A 14,050-nucleotide genomic window follows, 5' to 3' on the forward strand; every position below is an offset into this window, starting at 1 on the left:
TATTTAAGTTTCAACCATAAAATGTGATCAGGTGTTGAACCTTGCCTACTTTTGTGTCGGGATCAGCTGCAGAGTGACTTGGCAGAGATGGCTGCCATCTTGTTTTTACATGGATTAGTGTATTGTGCTCTCACTAGCACTAGTTGGCAGAAAAAAGTGTCCACGAATGAGGACAACAGGTCATTCTGGTGAATTTTTATGCATCAATTTATGGTGTAATTTAGTCAAAATAAAAGTCCTCTGCTACTTTCATCTTTTTATTGAAGGGGACGAATGCATGTGTTCCAAATATTGAGGGGATCCCCTGTTTTGTTGATTTTACCTCAAAACGAGACAAACCACATGCTTGTCCTGCATGTGACATGAATTCTGTTACATTAGGTCACATTTTCTTCTTTTCCTGCCAAGTTGTTTCTGTCTTACTTGCAGTCATGGAAACATTTTTATGTGTGACTCTTCCCTGAGAGGTCTGTAAACACTAAAACGACTTTCCTCTCCCCTTAAAAAGTAACTACTAAATCCAGCAGTGTGCTTTGGAAGCACGTTGGCTGTCATTCAAACGACCTCAGCAGACATTTGAATGTAGTTCCCAGAATATTTTTTTGTTTAAGTGATCTCTAAAGAAGCAACCTGCCTTGTTCTTAAGCACAAAAAACTAAAACAATATTAAAATGTTGACTTGGAGGGCCTGGAAATACTAAATGGCCACTGTGCAGCGACAGAGACAAGGTCTTATTCAGTCGCCTTCAGGAGCATCGTCTCCTATCCGGCAGATCTGGAGGCATGCCAGCACCCGCCCTGTGAAATCAGCATCGCAGCGCACGGAGTTGACAAGTGCGCCTCCCCCTCCAAACGTTGTTTGACATACCCATCGTTGTAGGCTTTGCCTCTGGCTGTTTCTTTTTTAAAAGGCAAGCTCAAAGCCACAGATTATACATTTTGCTCACAAGCCGTGCGGGTAAAATAACCTACAGAGACAGCGGCAGCGGGAATCAGGCTCTTTCTTTCTGATTTGGAGACGAACAGCTTGCGCGTAAACGGCACCGGGCATCACTGAAGGGAGAGATACGTGGTGTCTGGATATTTTCTTTTTTTAATTTATTGGTGACAAGGTTGAAGGAGATTGCAGGGGGAGCAGAGTGACTCTTTGTGGATTGCGAGCATCGGATGACATTTGGGAGTTGAGCGCGCAAAGCACCTGTGGATGCAACACCCCCCACTGATGTTTGGACTCAAATCTTTTGCCAAGAAAGGATTCACCACGAGATTTAGTTGATAATCGTTGCGGTTTCGATCAAACAGCCTGCAGTTTAGACAAGAAGCGCGCCATGCTGCTGAGCGTTTCCTTCCTGGTGGTTCCCCTGCTGAGCATAACTGGCTGCGGCTCCTCGTACGTGCCGTGCCAGCCGTGCGATCAGAAGGCCCTGTCCATGTGTCCGCCGGTGCCGGTGGGCTGTCAGCTGGTGAAGGAGCCCGGCTGCGGCTGCTGCCTAACGTGCGCGCTCGAAGAAGGCCAGCCGTGCGGCGTGTACACCGGGCCGTGCACGCGCGGGCTCCGCTGCCTGCCCAAGAACGGCGAGGAGAAGCCGCTGCACGCGCTTCTGCACGGCCGGGGGGTGTGCAGGAACGAGAAGTTGTACAAACTGCTGCATCCGTCAAAAGGTAGGCCTGTGGAGAGATGACTGATTGAAACCACAGCGGCTGTAATTGCTTAAACAGGTCACTGGAACATTAATTAAGTGAATTAATTCGGCCATTAATTGATGACTGCTTTTGTATTCATTATAGTGAGTGTATACCTTCTCTTATCTTCTTCCTCCTCATTATATTCCATCATAGGAATTTAAAGTCATATTAAAGCACTAAATTTGCAGTGTTTTTATAATTATAACACTATTATAATCTTCCTGTCAGCACTGATGGTGTTATTGCATTTGCATTGCAGGAATTAGACTTCAACCATAAAGGGCTCTGGTGCAAATAAATAGCAAACAGCTGGATAGAGATGTTACTCCTCCCTTGTTAATGCAGGAATTTTAATGAAGACCTCAAGTAACACATTCACAGGGAGTCAGCCAGTGATGCAGTGGTAAATTTTTTAAAAAGATGATCACCACTCCAAAACACACTCATTCACACCCTGTCATAAAACTTAACTCCAACATGTATGAGTCTGTATTTTCTAAATGTGAATGATAAAAAAAAAGAGGTCAGGTGCCCTCCTGTGTCTCTCTGGGAGCCGGCGAGGCTGATGGGAGTCAACTCACCCTCCTTAAGACGGGCTGACACCTGTCATTACCAAGGCACACGACTCAAAGGCCCCCGTTGTGCCTTGACCCTGTGAACTCTGTCAACAATTGGTGCTGAGCGTCGATCAACCTGTCATCTCGCTTTGAAAAGTCCTCGTGGGGCCTGCGAGCCGTAAATCAGTAGGTTTCGTGTGAGTGGCCCGTCACCTCTGGGCCCCCAGGCGACATAAAACAAGGGAGAAGATTACAGGTGGTGCTCTGCGAGGCTCCCTTTTGGCTCCTTTGAATGGCAGTTCAGGGACAGTCACTGTGCTGTGTCTGCTGGGGAGCGCTTTGTGGGGAAATGTTGGCTCGTGGCCCTCGCTGTCTTCAAGGTGTGAAATCATATTTTTTCCCTCTACAGTTTCTTTTTGTCTTTTAGCCTTTCTTTTGTCAGTCCCCCTGCACACCTCTCTGCGTCCACCACCTGTGCCTTTTCCCACACCTAACCCACTTTTTGTCTCCGTCTCTCTATTCTCTCTCACCACACTGCCTCTTCTCCTCTTTCCCTGCCTGGCTACTATCCCTCTTCATCTTTTCCACCCTATTCTTCTTCCTCTCCCCCCCAACCATCCCCCAGCTTCACCCTTTCCATTCTGCGTGATGCTTTACTTTCCTGCAGATTGGAGTTTTAGTATAGAAGCACTCTGGAAACATAAATAATCTCGCTGGCTGTGTTAAACCTCAGCGGGCCAAGCTAAGGAACTGCAGTTTTTCTGGCTCAGAGTGAAGTCCATTAAGGGAAGGGAGAAGATAAGAGAGGGGGAAGCTCTGAAACACTGCCATGCAAATGTATCAGTGTCACATTGAAATGAGCCTTATCAAAGATAAGCTTGTTCCCCAGCCATGACATTTACAGTCAGGTTTTTATTGTTTTGCTGTTAGTGAATTTGCACTTCAGAATCTTTGGCTGCACTCACTCGATCAGAGTCAGATCATTCAGAGCAGAAATATAATCAAAAAAAGAAAAACTCCAATCTTCTATTCATCTCCCCTTCCCTTTTCCTCCCTTTCCCACACTATCCTCTGCTCCCTCCCACCACTCTTTGTTAGTCCCACCCTGGTCTCTTCATCTGTCTCCCCACTCCTCCTCTCCCCCCCTCTCCAACTCTCTCTCTCTGTCTCGGCGCTGCAGGCAGGCCCAGGCTGTGCAGTGATTCAGCAGAATGCAGGCTGAGCGTGGGTTACTGATCCCCCATCTGTCTGCCCGTCAGCCAGCTTCTCCATTAACTCCACATCTCCTGCTGGGCACTCTCTCAACACATAAATTAAACAAAATCCATATGCACACTGATAAATACACACCTCTTACACAGATTACGTTTATACACACTTGAGGTGATCTACAGAATGAGCCAAAGGTGCATGCATATGTACTATACATTCATAAAAAGCTTCTTTAACACAAGCTTGAATACATGCTTTAATGCACCACTAAGGGTGCATTTTGCACATTTAACATGTGGCAAAGCATGAAAAGCAATAACACAAGCTGTCATTCAAACCTGAAGCTAAAAACATGAGTATTTAGTTGCCTTTTTGTCATGTCTGCAATTGCATGAAACATAAAACTCAAGTCATGCCTCCGCAACATTATCTGGATAGATTTCACACCGACTTTCCAGATGAAGCATGGATGAAAACTCCTTGTCAAGAGCAAAGCCAGAAAGGAAAGACGCGAGGAAGGAGTTTTCTGTCACTAATATCTGCAAGGATCCGGCTGTCCGGGATCACCACGTCTCACAAGTCAAACACGAGGACAAGGGAGTGGAAGAAAGACGAAATGAAAGACGTGATCAGTCAGCACAGGTCAGATTAGACAAACTCGAGGATTAGCAAGTGAGGACTTGATTGGGTTTACGCTGGCTGCTGATCTGCCTCAGCTTTCTCTGGAGGAAGAAAAAAACTGTGTCAGCAGGAAACTGGAGGATAGGGAATCTCTCTTGCTTTTTCCAAGAACCTGTCATTATGTGGATGGATGACATCATCATGATCGCCATCATCATCACTGGGGGTGGAGGGGTTTTAAGCATCATTTGCAACGTGGCGGTGACCTTGTTTCACTGCCCGGTTAGCTTAGTAGCTTAGCGATCACGTCAGTGCAGAAACGGAGGGGTTTATATGCAGAATTGTGCAATCTGCCAAACTGAAACGGAAACAAGTGCGTGACACAGCAGTGGAAATGGGCCAGCTGTGGCTTAGGACACATACAAGGCTAATGCGTGTTTTAAACTATAAATGAAGAGAAATATCAGTTTAAAGTGCTTTTGGGAAAGAAAGCCACAGCCACTCATTCTGGCCTCGACACAGCCGCTGTGGTCGTATGAATAGAGGGTGGGATGAGGCATGGGAGAGGGGCGAGCACTGAGGTTTGTACGACTCCCCAAAATGTAGCAAAAGAGCTGTATTTTTGAACAGATGAAAGATACATGTACATGAGGGTTTCTGTGGGGGTTGGGACCCAAAATGGGCTGCGGCTGTTTCTGGTGGCTTGCCACATGACAAGTGTAATAGCATGTTTTCATGGGCCTGGGTGCCAGGGTGAGACTAAATATCTCATTTAGGTCACCGGCTATAAAAGTTTTAAAACCCCTGGTCTACATATACCCCAAACTGGCAACCTAACTTGCCATAAATGTAGGCTATGTTGTTCCGTATGTCAACACTTCCAATCTGAATCTGGCCAGTAGCCACTGACTGTGCTAAATAAGTGTTTAGCTGGTGCAGTGAAATCATCACGTCGTGTTGTGACGTTACCAAATTGGACGCTTCTGTCCTGCGCTCTCCTGAGTTTACTTTTTAATTTTAGCCATCACCAGGTGGGAGCCATCACAGTGCTCTTGATTTTGACCCCTCTTCAAACATTCTCCAGGGAGCAGCAGAAAAATGCTTTGAAGCCCTGTTTTGCACAGGGTTAATATTACACCTGTGGACATTAAGTTGTTTGTAATAATTGGTATCGTGGGTTATTTTAATCTTGTCTGTAATTTGTGAAGTTCCGGTGTAAATTACCGACCATAGACAGTTCTCCTCTGATAACAGTAATCCTGTGTGAATCACACTTACTGCAGCAGGAATTCAGGCGCACATTCTTGCTGTTGTAGCTGTGTTTGTATTTTGATCTCATGCTTATATTCATTTATTTTCTCATTTAAAAATGTCATCTCATTGAAACAACAGCAGAAGTGAAATGGAGAGTTTTAAATGTCTTTTTAGGGGAAGCTTTGAATATTTTGGGTAGAAATGTCTTACGCTCGTGGACTGGGAGTGAGACTTAAAGTGTAACATCAGTATTTTTTCAACCTGGATCATATTTTCCCATGTTTTTGTGTCTAAGTGACTAATGGGTACAACAATTTTCAAAGTTCAAAGTTTTGAACTTGAGGGCTGCAGCTGGCAGCAGCAAAAAGGGCTGCAATCTAACCACTCAGTGCACCCTGAATGTACATCCACTAAAGTGCTTGTTTTTGCACTGCCAGGCTCAGATTCATGTTCAAAGTGTCTGGAAACTTTGTGGAAAGAATCCCTACAGAGATAGACCTTTTAATTGAAGAATAAAATCCTTTTTGTTTCATCAGAAACAGCACCGAAATTGCCACTGCAAACCCCCCAAACTCCATTTAAAAAAATGGTAATATTATTATTGTAAAATACACTTCATTTAAAGTCAGCAGACACAAAATAAAACTCACAAAAACATCTTTGTTTGTCTTTCCACTGTTCCAACAATCACTAACTCTGTTTTGCTTCAAATAAACTCTTAATTCACACAGTTAGATGTGAAAACACGCTGGCTCTATACACGCTAAAATCACTATTAATTTAAATGGGGTCTGGTGTGTTTGGCAATAGCGATGTTGGAGCTGTTTCTGGTTAAACAAAGGGGATCTTACTCTCCAACAAAACGGTTTATCTCTGTAAGGATCCTTTGAATAATGCTCTCAGACACTAGAATAACAATCTGAGGCTGTCACTTACAAAAACAACCACTATTAGGGGACATACATTGATGGTGCACGAATGCCCAGAGAGGTTACTTTGCCCAAAACTGGACCAATTTCAAAAAGTGTTCTTCCCATTAGTCACTTTGACACAAAAAATGGGAAGAAAAGGTCCAGGTTTAAAAACACCAAAGTCATTGCATGCAAGCTATATGATGGCCCTCAGTTTGAAACTTATCTACTGGTTGTTGGTGCTAATGTGCCAAGAAATTTAGCAAAGCACCTGAAAAAGGCAGAGAAGACGAAAACTGCTGATGGTTGCAAACGATGCAGTGTTCAACATTAGAGTTCTGAGCATTGCAAATGTTTTATGAGGAAGAAATGCATTCATCACTTTTATTAGGCCTCAAGGATACACACAGTTTATCTTGATGAGAATGTAAATATCACTCAGTGTTTACAAGAAAACCCCACAGGGCACCTTTAATGAACCTCAAACATTCATGATATTAATGAGTGACCTCATCCATCTTTGCCTCCCTATTAGATGGAGAATCTCATGATGACGCCATGCTACCAGTCCCAGAGTCCATGCTACCCCAAACCAAGGTTCCCTTATATGGAAGAGACCACATCAGCAGTCGGAAGGCACAGGCCATGAAACAGGCCAAGGACCGCAAGAAGCAGCTGGCCAGGTTGGGACCTGCCAGCAACCTGGACTTCTCCCCGCTCAGCCTGGATAAACTGGAGCCTGAATTCGTAAGTGAAGTAGAGATTAAACCAGAGTGAAAAACTGACTCAGCTCAGAGGAAAGTAAACATTAAGAAACCAGTTCTGACAAATCAGCCAAGATGCCCTGCAGGGCTGCTTTCACACCAGACCTCATGGTGTGAACAGAGTGAATGCCAAATTACTTAAGCAATGGAGGTATTTCCCAACTCCTTACTTTTTTATTTCTAGGGCACAACTTTCAGGGCATTTTGAACTATCATTTTTAACTCTAATGCACACAACGTGACCATGCAAACACTCACACCTCTGTCCGTGTGTGTGTAGGGCCCCTGCAGGAGAAGACTGGATAATCTCATTCAGAGCATGAAGGACACCTCTAGGGTCTTGGCTCTGTCACTGTACATCCCCAACTGTGACAAGAAGGGCTTCTTCAAGCGCAAACAGGTATGAATACAGCTTTTTATTGACACAAACCTATTCACTGTCCAAGGAAGTATTAAACACAAGCATCTCAACCCTGTTTGTAACTCTATAATTGCAGTGTAAGCCATCTCGTGGTCGGAGGAGGGGGATCTGCTGGTGCGTGGACCGGTTTGGCATGAAAATCCCTGGCATCAACTACGCCGGCGGAGACCTGCAGTGCAAAGATCTCGACAGCAGTAGCAACAGCAACGAATGAGAGCAAACTGGTGGTACTCGCTGAGCCCCCAAAACCTGCCAATCAAGCTAGCACACTTACTGACTGCCAATCAGGAAAATACGGCACAAATGCTTATATATATGGTCAGGTGTGATGGACTGTTTAATTTTTTTCTTTCAGAGAGGAACCGAACTGAAAAGCTTGCTTGGGTGGAAATCTTCACATGTAGGTCTTTGGCTCCCCTGCTGACGGTGTACTATGTTTGAGGTTAGCTAACACCTCACCTCTTTATATCCGTAGATAATAGAGGATTATATATATTTGTATGATATTGATAATATGTTGTGTATTGAGTGTATTGCTAAATTTACTCCACGAAATTCTGAGACAAGACATATTTTAAATGTGGCTACAAATCAACTTTTTTCCTAATTGTTGTCATAGTGGTGATCAAGGAGAAACCATTGAAGAGTAAGTCAGTACTACTCTAAATTAGCAATGTTTTACTAACTGTTAATCATGTGAATGACAGTCTGATGTGAGAGGCATTTTTTAGATATCAAATAATGACTTCTGCCATTCAGTACTGCCCACAACCCACTGTCACTGAACACTTTCAGACTTTTTGGCTACTCTGCCAAGCCAGAAAATGGGGGAAGGGTTTTGAAGGATTCCTGTAGGAGGCTGGGTATATTATATAGTCATCAGATGGGAAAACCATCTGAAGACACACAGAATCAGCTGACAGTCATTCCATATGCCATAGCCATGTCAGCATGATAGCTGTCATTGTTTGTTCAGCATAGAGTCAAGAAAATTCTGTTTTCACTAATTGGATCTGTTACAGCTAACAGAAGCCTACACTTAAAAGAACAGTTTGGCATTATGGGAAACTTTAATGAGAAGATTGACACCACACTCATATTTGTCTGTTAGAATGAAGCTAAAGCCAGCAGCTAGTAAGCTTAGCTTAGCACAAAGACTGGAAACAGCTAGCGTGGCTCTGTCCAAATGTGACAAAACCCATCTACTAGCACCTCTATAACCCCCTTACAACTTGCAGTGAAATGCGTTTCCGTGATCGGATTGCATTTAGGTAGTGCTTGACCACATCAAAAAAGTAAGGGTGTAAATGCGCCCAGAATGCATTGAGAGTAGATTGTGATGTGATCAGCCAAATCACAGGAGGTGGTCAGGGATGCATTGTGATCATTTGAACACAAGTGTAAGCTTAAATGCAATTGCGTTTTTAATTTACAAACAGCAATGTGGACGCAAATACCAGATCTCCAGGAAGTGCACCAGACTTTGAAGCCAATTTTCATAGTGGCCAAACGGTGACATTACATCCATGGCCCAAAAAGCCTTTTCTCATTGACTTACATGGCTAAAGAGACATCTGGAAATCAGCTGATGAATTATTTTGAGCATCACAACCCCTGCAAAATGACTTGTCTCACTCCATTTAGTTTGATAACATTTGGAAAGTACGCTTGCTTTTTCGGCCCAATAATGCAGAGGCAATCCCGATCATCCAGGTATCAGATGGCAGGTGAACATTTTTGGCTTCATGCACCATGAAGGAACTTTCATAGGAATGAACGGGGCACCACCCTCCACAGTGTATCCAGTTCACTTTGTATATATTCATGGGGAATACTTAATTGCGCACAAAACCAGCAAGCTAGCAGCTATTAGCTTGTTAGGTAACCAAGCTATTCGCGAAAAGCAGCAAGAAAGGCTAGAAATTTTCAAGACACTAGTTGATGGAGTCAAGACAAGACCAAGTGAGTTTAATTAGGTCCGGAACTTGACATCTCATATCGCAACCAAGCCATTTACATGTATGAAGCAAGGGCTAAGCAAATGGAGGACAACGGCTCCAACTGATCCTGGACACGGTGGCGATTAGATCTCAAAGGACACATATTTACGTTTGTAACCTGACCAAAGAGAAAATGAAAACAAATTCAAAACAAGAAAATTAGTTTAAAAAAAAAAAGAAGTTAAAAACAAACATACAAACAAACAAGGAAATGACCTGAAAAAGTACTTAAAAATTACAATAATTATGTCTCTATAATAATTTTCTAAATTTAGTTGTTGGGGGTTTTTTTGCAATTTGTGGGACATTTCTTACCAAGTTGCATTTTTCCTCATCATTGCCTTTTTCCTATGTTCTGAAATAAATAGCACCAACTTGCTCCATGTTCAAACGTTTAAATACTTGAAAAAGTGTCTAAGAGCAGCACAAGAAAAGTGATGTCTCTCCAGGTTTCAAAGGGTTAATACCAGGTGTACATGTTATCAGGTAGAATCATAGCTAGATGCAGTCTGGATACAAGCTGCGTTTCAGTGCGAGGTGTAAAGGGGGTCTCAAGCTCCATAATTTACATGTTATATGTTGTTAGTTTAATCCATATAAAAACTTTTAAGTAGAGGTTGTGCGCTGAACTCTTTCTTGGCTGGGACCAATGACTCCCTGGAGTATCCAAGAAACCAAGACATAGAAACTTATGGTCAAAACTCAAGAGAAATTCATAAAAATTCAACTTTAAATTTTAGGAATATCAAAAGAGAAATCAACAATAGTGAGTTTTTAAATCATGTAAATGTGTTTGCCAATTAGAGGTGATTATTTTCTACATCTCAATTTAAGTCAAAATCACAATGTGATGCCGTACGCAGCTCTTGGAAACAAACTGTATTGTACTGTAAAACCTAGAACTCGGTCTCCTTTTTAAAGGCCTTTTTCAAGTCCAGACAACTGCGTCCACTGTTTGTAAATGTATGTACAGTGTGTGTGTGCATGCTCCTGTGTGTCTATGTGTGTGTGTACTGTACTGTACGTGCCATGTCCTTATAGTTCTCAACTACACTACAACTCTGTTTTTAAATTCTCACGAGCCCAGCCTACCCAAGCTACTGTCCGACAAATGTGGTGCCGTGCATTTCCCTTTGGCACACAAATTGTATGCAAAGGCCCTGTGCTGTTTATGTTTCCACGTGTAGGGTCTTCACTGCCACCACCCAGGCAAATCTGTCGGCTTGCTCTCAGGGTTTATTGGGTCCTGCATCCTGCGAAGAGCAAGGCCGCTGAGTTTGCATGTAAATTCAAGTGCCTTCTGCCCCATGCCACTTTGAATTTTCATTTGCATGTGGACCCATAGTGTTGTTGAATGAGGGACACTCTGGCACAAAGGAGGGAAACAATTTCAGGTGTGGATGCGGTCTGAAAGATTTATTGTCAGATTTTGTTTTTCAGTTGGCTGCTGACAAATATTATCATGATCTCTCAGTCAAGTGAACATATGTTCTATAGCTCAAATTTGCTTAAGATCCATTTTTTTGTTGTTATAATCGAGCATTCATTTCATGACTCTTATAATCTCAGACATTCCTAATGCCTAATCACTATAGTGATATTAGGAGATCATTGACAGGGGCTCATCAGCCAATTTGATTCTAGCACACATGTAAACACAACACAGTGACACTTTCTCAGAATCTCTGTTGAAAAAAAACATTAATGTGAACATTATGGTTAAATATTTATCAGGCGTGTAATTGATGTACTCTTTTTTTTTTGTAATGACAAATCATTATTTAAATAAAGTTCATGTACTCACTAAACAGCATATCTGCACTTGTGTCTTAAATGTGTGAACTCTGCCAAGATTGTGAATTGTTGAGTCAGCAGATGTGTTTTTGTGACTGCTATCTCTGTGACCTTTACACTGTTGGACTCTCGTGACACAGGTTGTTTCCATCTGCGGTCAAGGGCGAAACTGCCTGCTGTGACACAAGTCACTCGAGTGTGGCTAAAGGTGAAGCATGTTTTTGAAAGGTTAAACTTGCAGAGGGCAGCGCCACATTTTGTGCAAAATATGATTAACTTTGGCACACAGAATGTGGATTGCCAATATACTTTGTGCAGACATTCATCGTCCACAGATGATGAATCTGACTGACTTTAGTGAGCCCCTGACTTTTCCTCTAGCGCTATCATAAAGCTGACATTTGTTTTTGATGGAAATTTCTCATTAACTAGTGGGTGGATTGTCATGAAATTCATGTCCAGGATAAATTGTACTACATTTGGTGATCCAATGAAATTTCATCAGGTGACATCATAAATTCAAGTTAAAACGTATCCAGTATTTGCTTCACAACCAAATACCTGATATATCATCAGCCTCATCTGTACTTTGTGGTTTGTTCCAGTTGAGTAGGATCATGTTAGTACACTAAACAATGATTGCAACTCTTGTAGACATTCCCCATTAAGCATCAGTATGTTAGCTTTGTCATTAGCTTTAGCATTTAGCTCTAAAAATAGCTGCACCTGAGCCATTAGCATGACCATGACCAGGGATATTGTATTTGCTTATGGGCTACTTTTGCAAAATGACAGAAGGCCAGTGGCCGGTTAATAAACAAACAGTTTGCATTTCTCACTCATTTTCAAAGAGGCAAATCCAGTCACAGCAGCCTGTGTGCACAGAGGTGTTTCTAGGATCTGAGGACATTTGGGGTATAGCAGGGAACTCTGTTGGGGCGTCCAGGGTTTCCTTCACTGTCAGTTTTTTTAATAGAAAAGCTAAATTTTGATGCTTCTAGTAGCACTTTAGCAACTCATTTACATTCAAAGTACAAAAAAAATCCCAGTGTGAATTCATTTATTTTCATTATAAATGCGAAAATGGTCGGCGAGCCACCCGGCACCCTATCATGGGCTAGATTTAGTTTACTATCACTGCTGCAGACTCTTTGTCTTGAGATATATCATGGACTGGATGGTGTAAAAAATCAACATGGCAACACTTGAGGAGTTACATTGTTATCTCGGAGATCACGGCAGAAAAAGCAACAGCAGCGCCATCTTAGACGGACTGTAAGGCCCCTAAATCAAGCACATCGTGACAATGGCGAGTATATTTCTCACAGTACCCTTATGGATCACGTGCTTTTCGATGTTGCAGATGCATAGCTATGATTTCTGAGGACGTACACAACTGACGCTACAACAGAGTTGCAGGATATACAAGGCTGCCATCTTGCACACAAGTTAAAAGAAAGTTCCGATTCAAGTCTTGTTTGGGTAAAATCAAAAGAGTTCATAATGGCAAAGTATATTTATTGTGTGACGGCCCCTCCCTTTACTCTGGAGGTGTGTGGGCTTGCTGGTTGCTGGTTGATCTGCTTTGTCTTTCAGGAGGGACTGTCATCAGCTGATGCGCTGCACCTGGGGCCGGTGAAGCGGTTATATTCTGATACCAGCTGGCTTTCTGGGGTCCGTTTCACAAAGCAGGTTCAACAAACTCTGAGTCTAATCCTGAACTCTAAGTTGATCTACTCTGAGATAGGAAACTCTGAGTTTCCGGTTCCAGAACAGCTGATTTGAATCAGTTTAATCAACTCGGAGTAGTTTCACCTGGAGTTAAGCGCGTGCACCACGACTATAAAAAGCCAGCATCAATGGAGCCCCGATTCGACGAGTCACCATGGCAACGGGGAAGAGGAGGGCTGCGTTTTTCACCCCACTAGAATTAGAAATCTTAATGCGCTCATACGGCGAGTTTGCACATGTTTTCAAAAAGAAGTGCAACACCGCTGCAGCTGCAAAAGAGAGGGAGACGGCGTGGGAGAACATTGCTGCTCAGGTCAATGATTAAGTTTAAATGTAGTCCTTTGCAATCACAGTAATATTACAGGGAAAACTGCCTGAATGGTAGCCTATTAATTTATTTCATTTAGGTGCAATCCCGCGGGGGAGAAGCGCACTTGGCAGCAGTTTAGGATGAAATATAAAAACATTGTTCAAACAGGTAAGACCTCGGCATAATCTCATGGGGGTACCTCATTTTGATCATGTTTTACATTGTAAAGTAAATATTAAGTGGCTGTTTGACTGTGCAGTTGTTTTATCCCCAACATAATGCTGTTTTCACACACATAAATGTCTTCTCATCTGTATCATGTTCTGTTAAATAATTAAGCCTGTTTAAACTAACACAGACTTCTACTCAGCCAACAGAAAGAAGGCAGATGCCCGTAAAACCCACAGTTGCTTTACTCAAGTGCTCAGCGTCTCCGACATTGTACAAAAAACTTCCATTTGCAAAGAAACGCAGCGCAACACACAATATCTGCTGGGATGTGAGAGCATGACTATGATTGGTAATGTTGCAAATGTAATGACGGATTAGGTTGTGTATGTAGATGATGGACTGTGATGTGAAACGGTACAGCTCAAAAAGATAATTGTCTGGAAATGCTAGAACATGTATGCGCGGTCTGATAACCATCTCCCGACGAATATTTAACTATCTGCGCAGTAATGCTGCACCTTCATCCACGGGATCGTTATCAAAAGGACATGCCATGTTAGTGAAAAAAGTCGCCACCTACTGTGCCTAATGGACTTCTAATATACTGACTCTGATTTT

At 42.7% G+C, this 14,050-nt stretch overlaps 1 protein-coding gene across 1 annotated transcript; it reads left to right on the top strand.

Moving 5' to 3' along the window:
* The first annotated feature begins 833 nt into the window (after positions 1 to 833).
* Positions 834 to 11,229, top strand: igfbp5a (insulin-like growth factor binding protein 5a). Its single transcript, XM_049570375.1, has 4 exons — positions 834 to 1,662; positions 6,777 to 6,988; positions 7,286 to 7,405; positions 7,503 to 11,229. The coding sequence occupies exons 1-4, from the start codon at positions 1,329 to 1,331 to the stop codon at positions 7,638 to 7,640; spliced, it is 804 nt and encodes a 267-aa protein (XP_049426332.1). The 5' UTR covers positions 834 to 1,328; the 3' UTR covers positions 7,641 to 11,229.
* Positions 11,230 to 14,050: the final 2,821 nt, after the last annotated feature.

Source organism: Epinephelus fuscoguttatus, linkage group LG24 (assembly GCF_011397635.1).
Source record: "Epinephelus fuscoguttatus linkage group LG24, E.fuscoguttatus.final_Chr_v1".
Classification (NCBI taxonomy): domain Eukaryota; kingdom Metazoa; phylum Chordata; class Actinopteri; order Perciformes; family Serranidae; genus Epinephelus; species Epinephelus fuscoguttatus.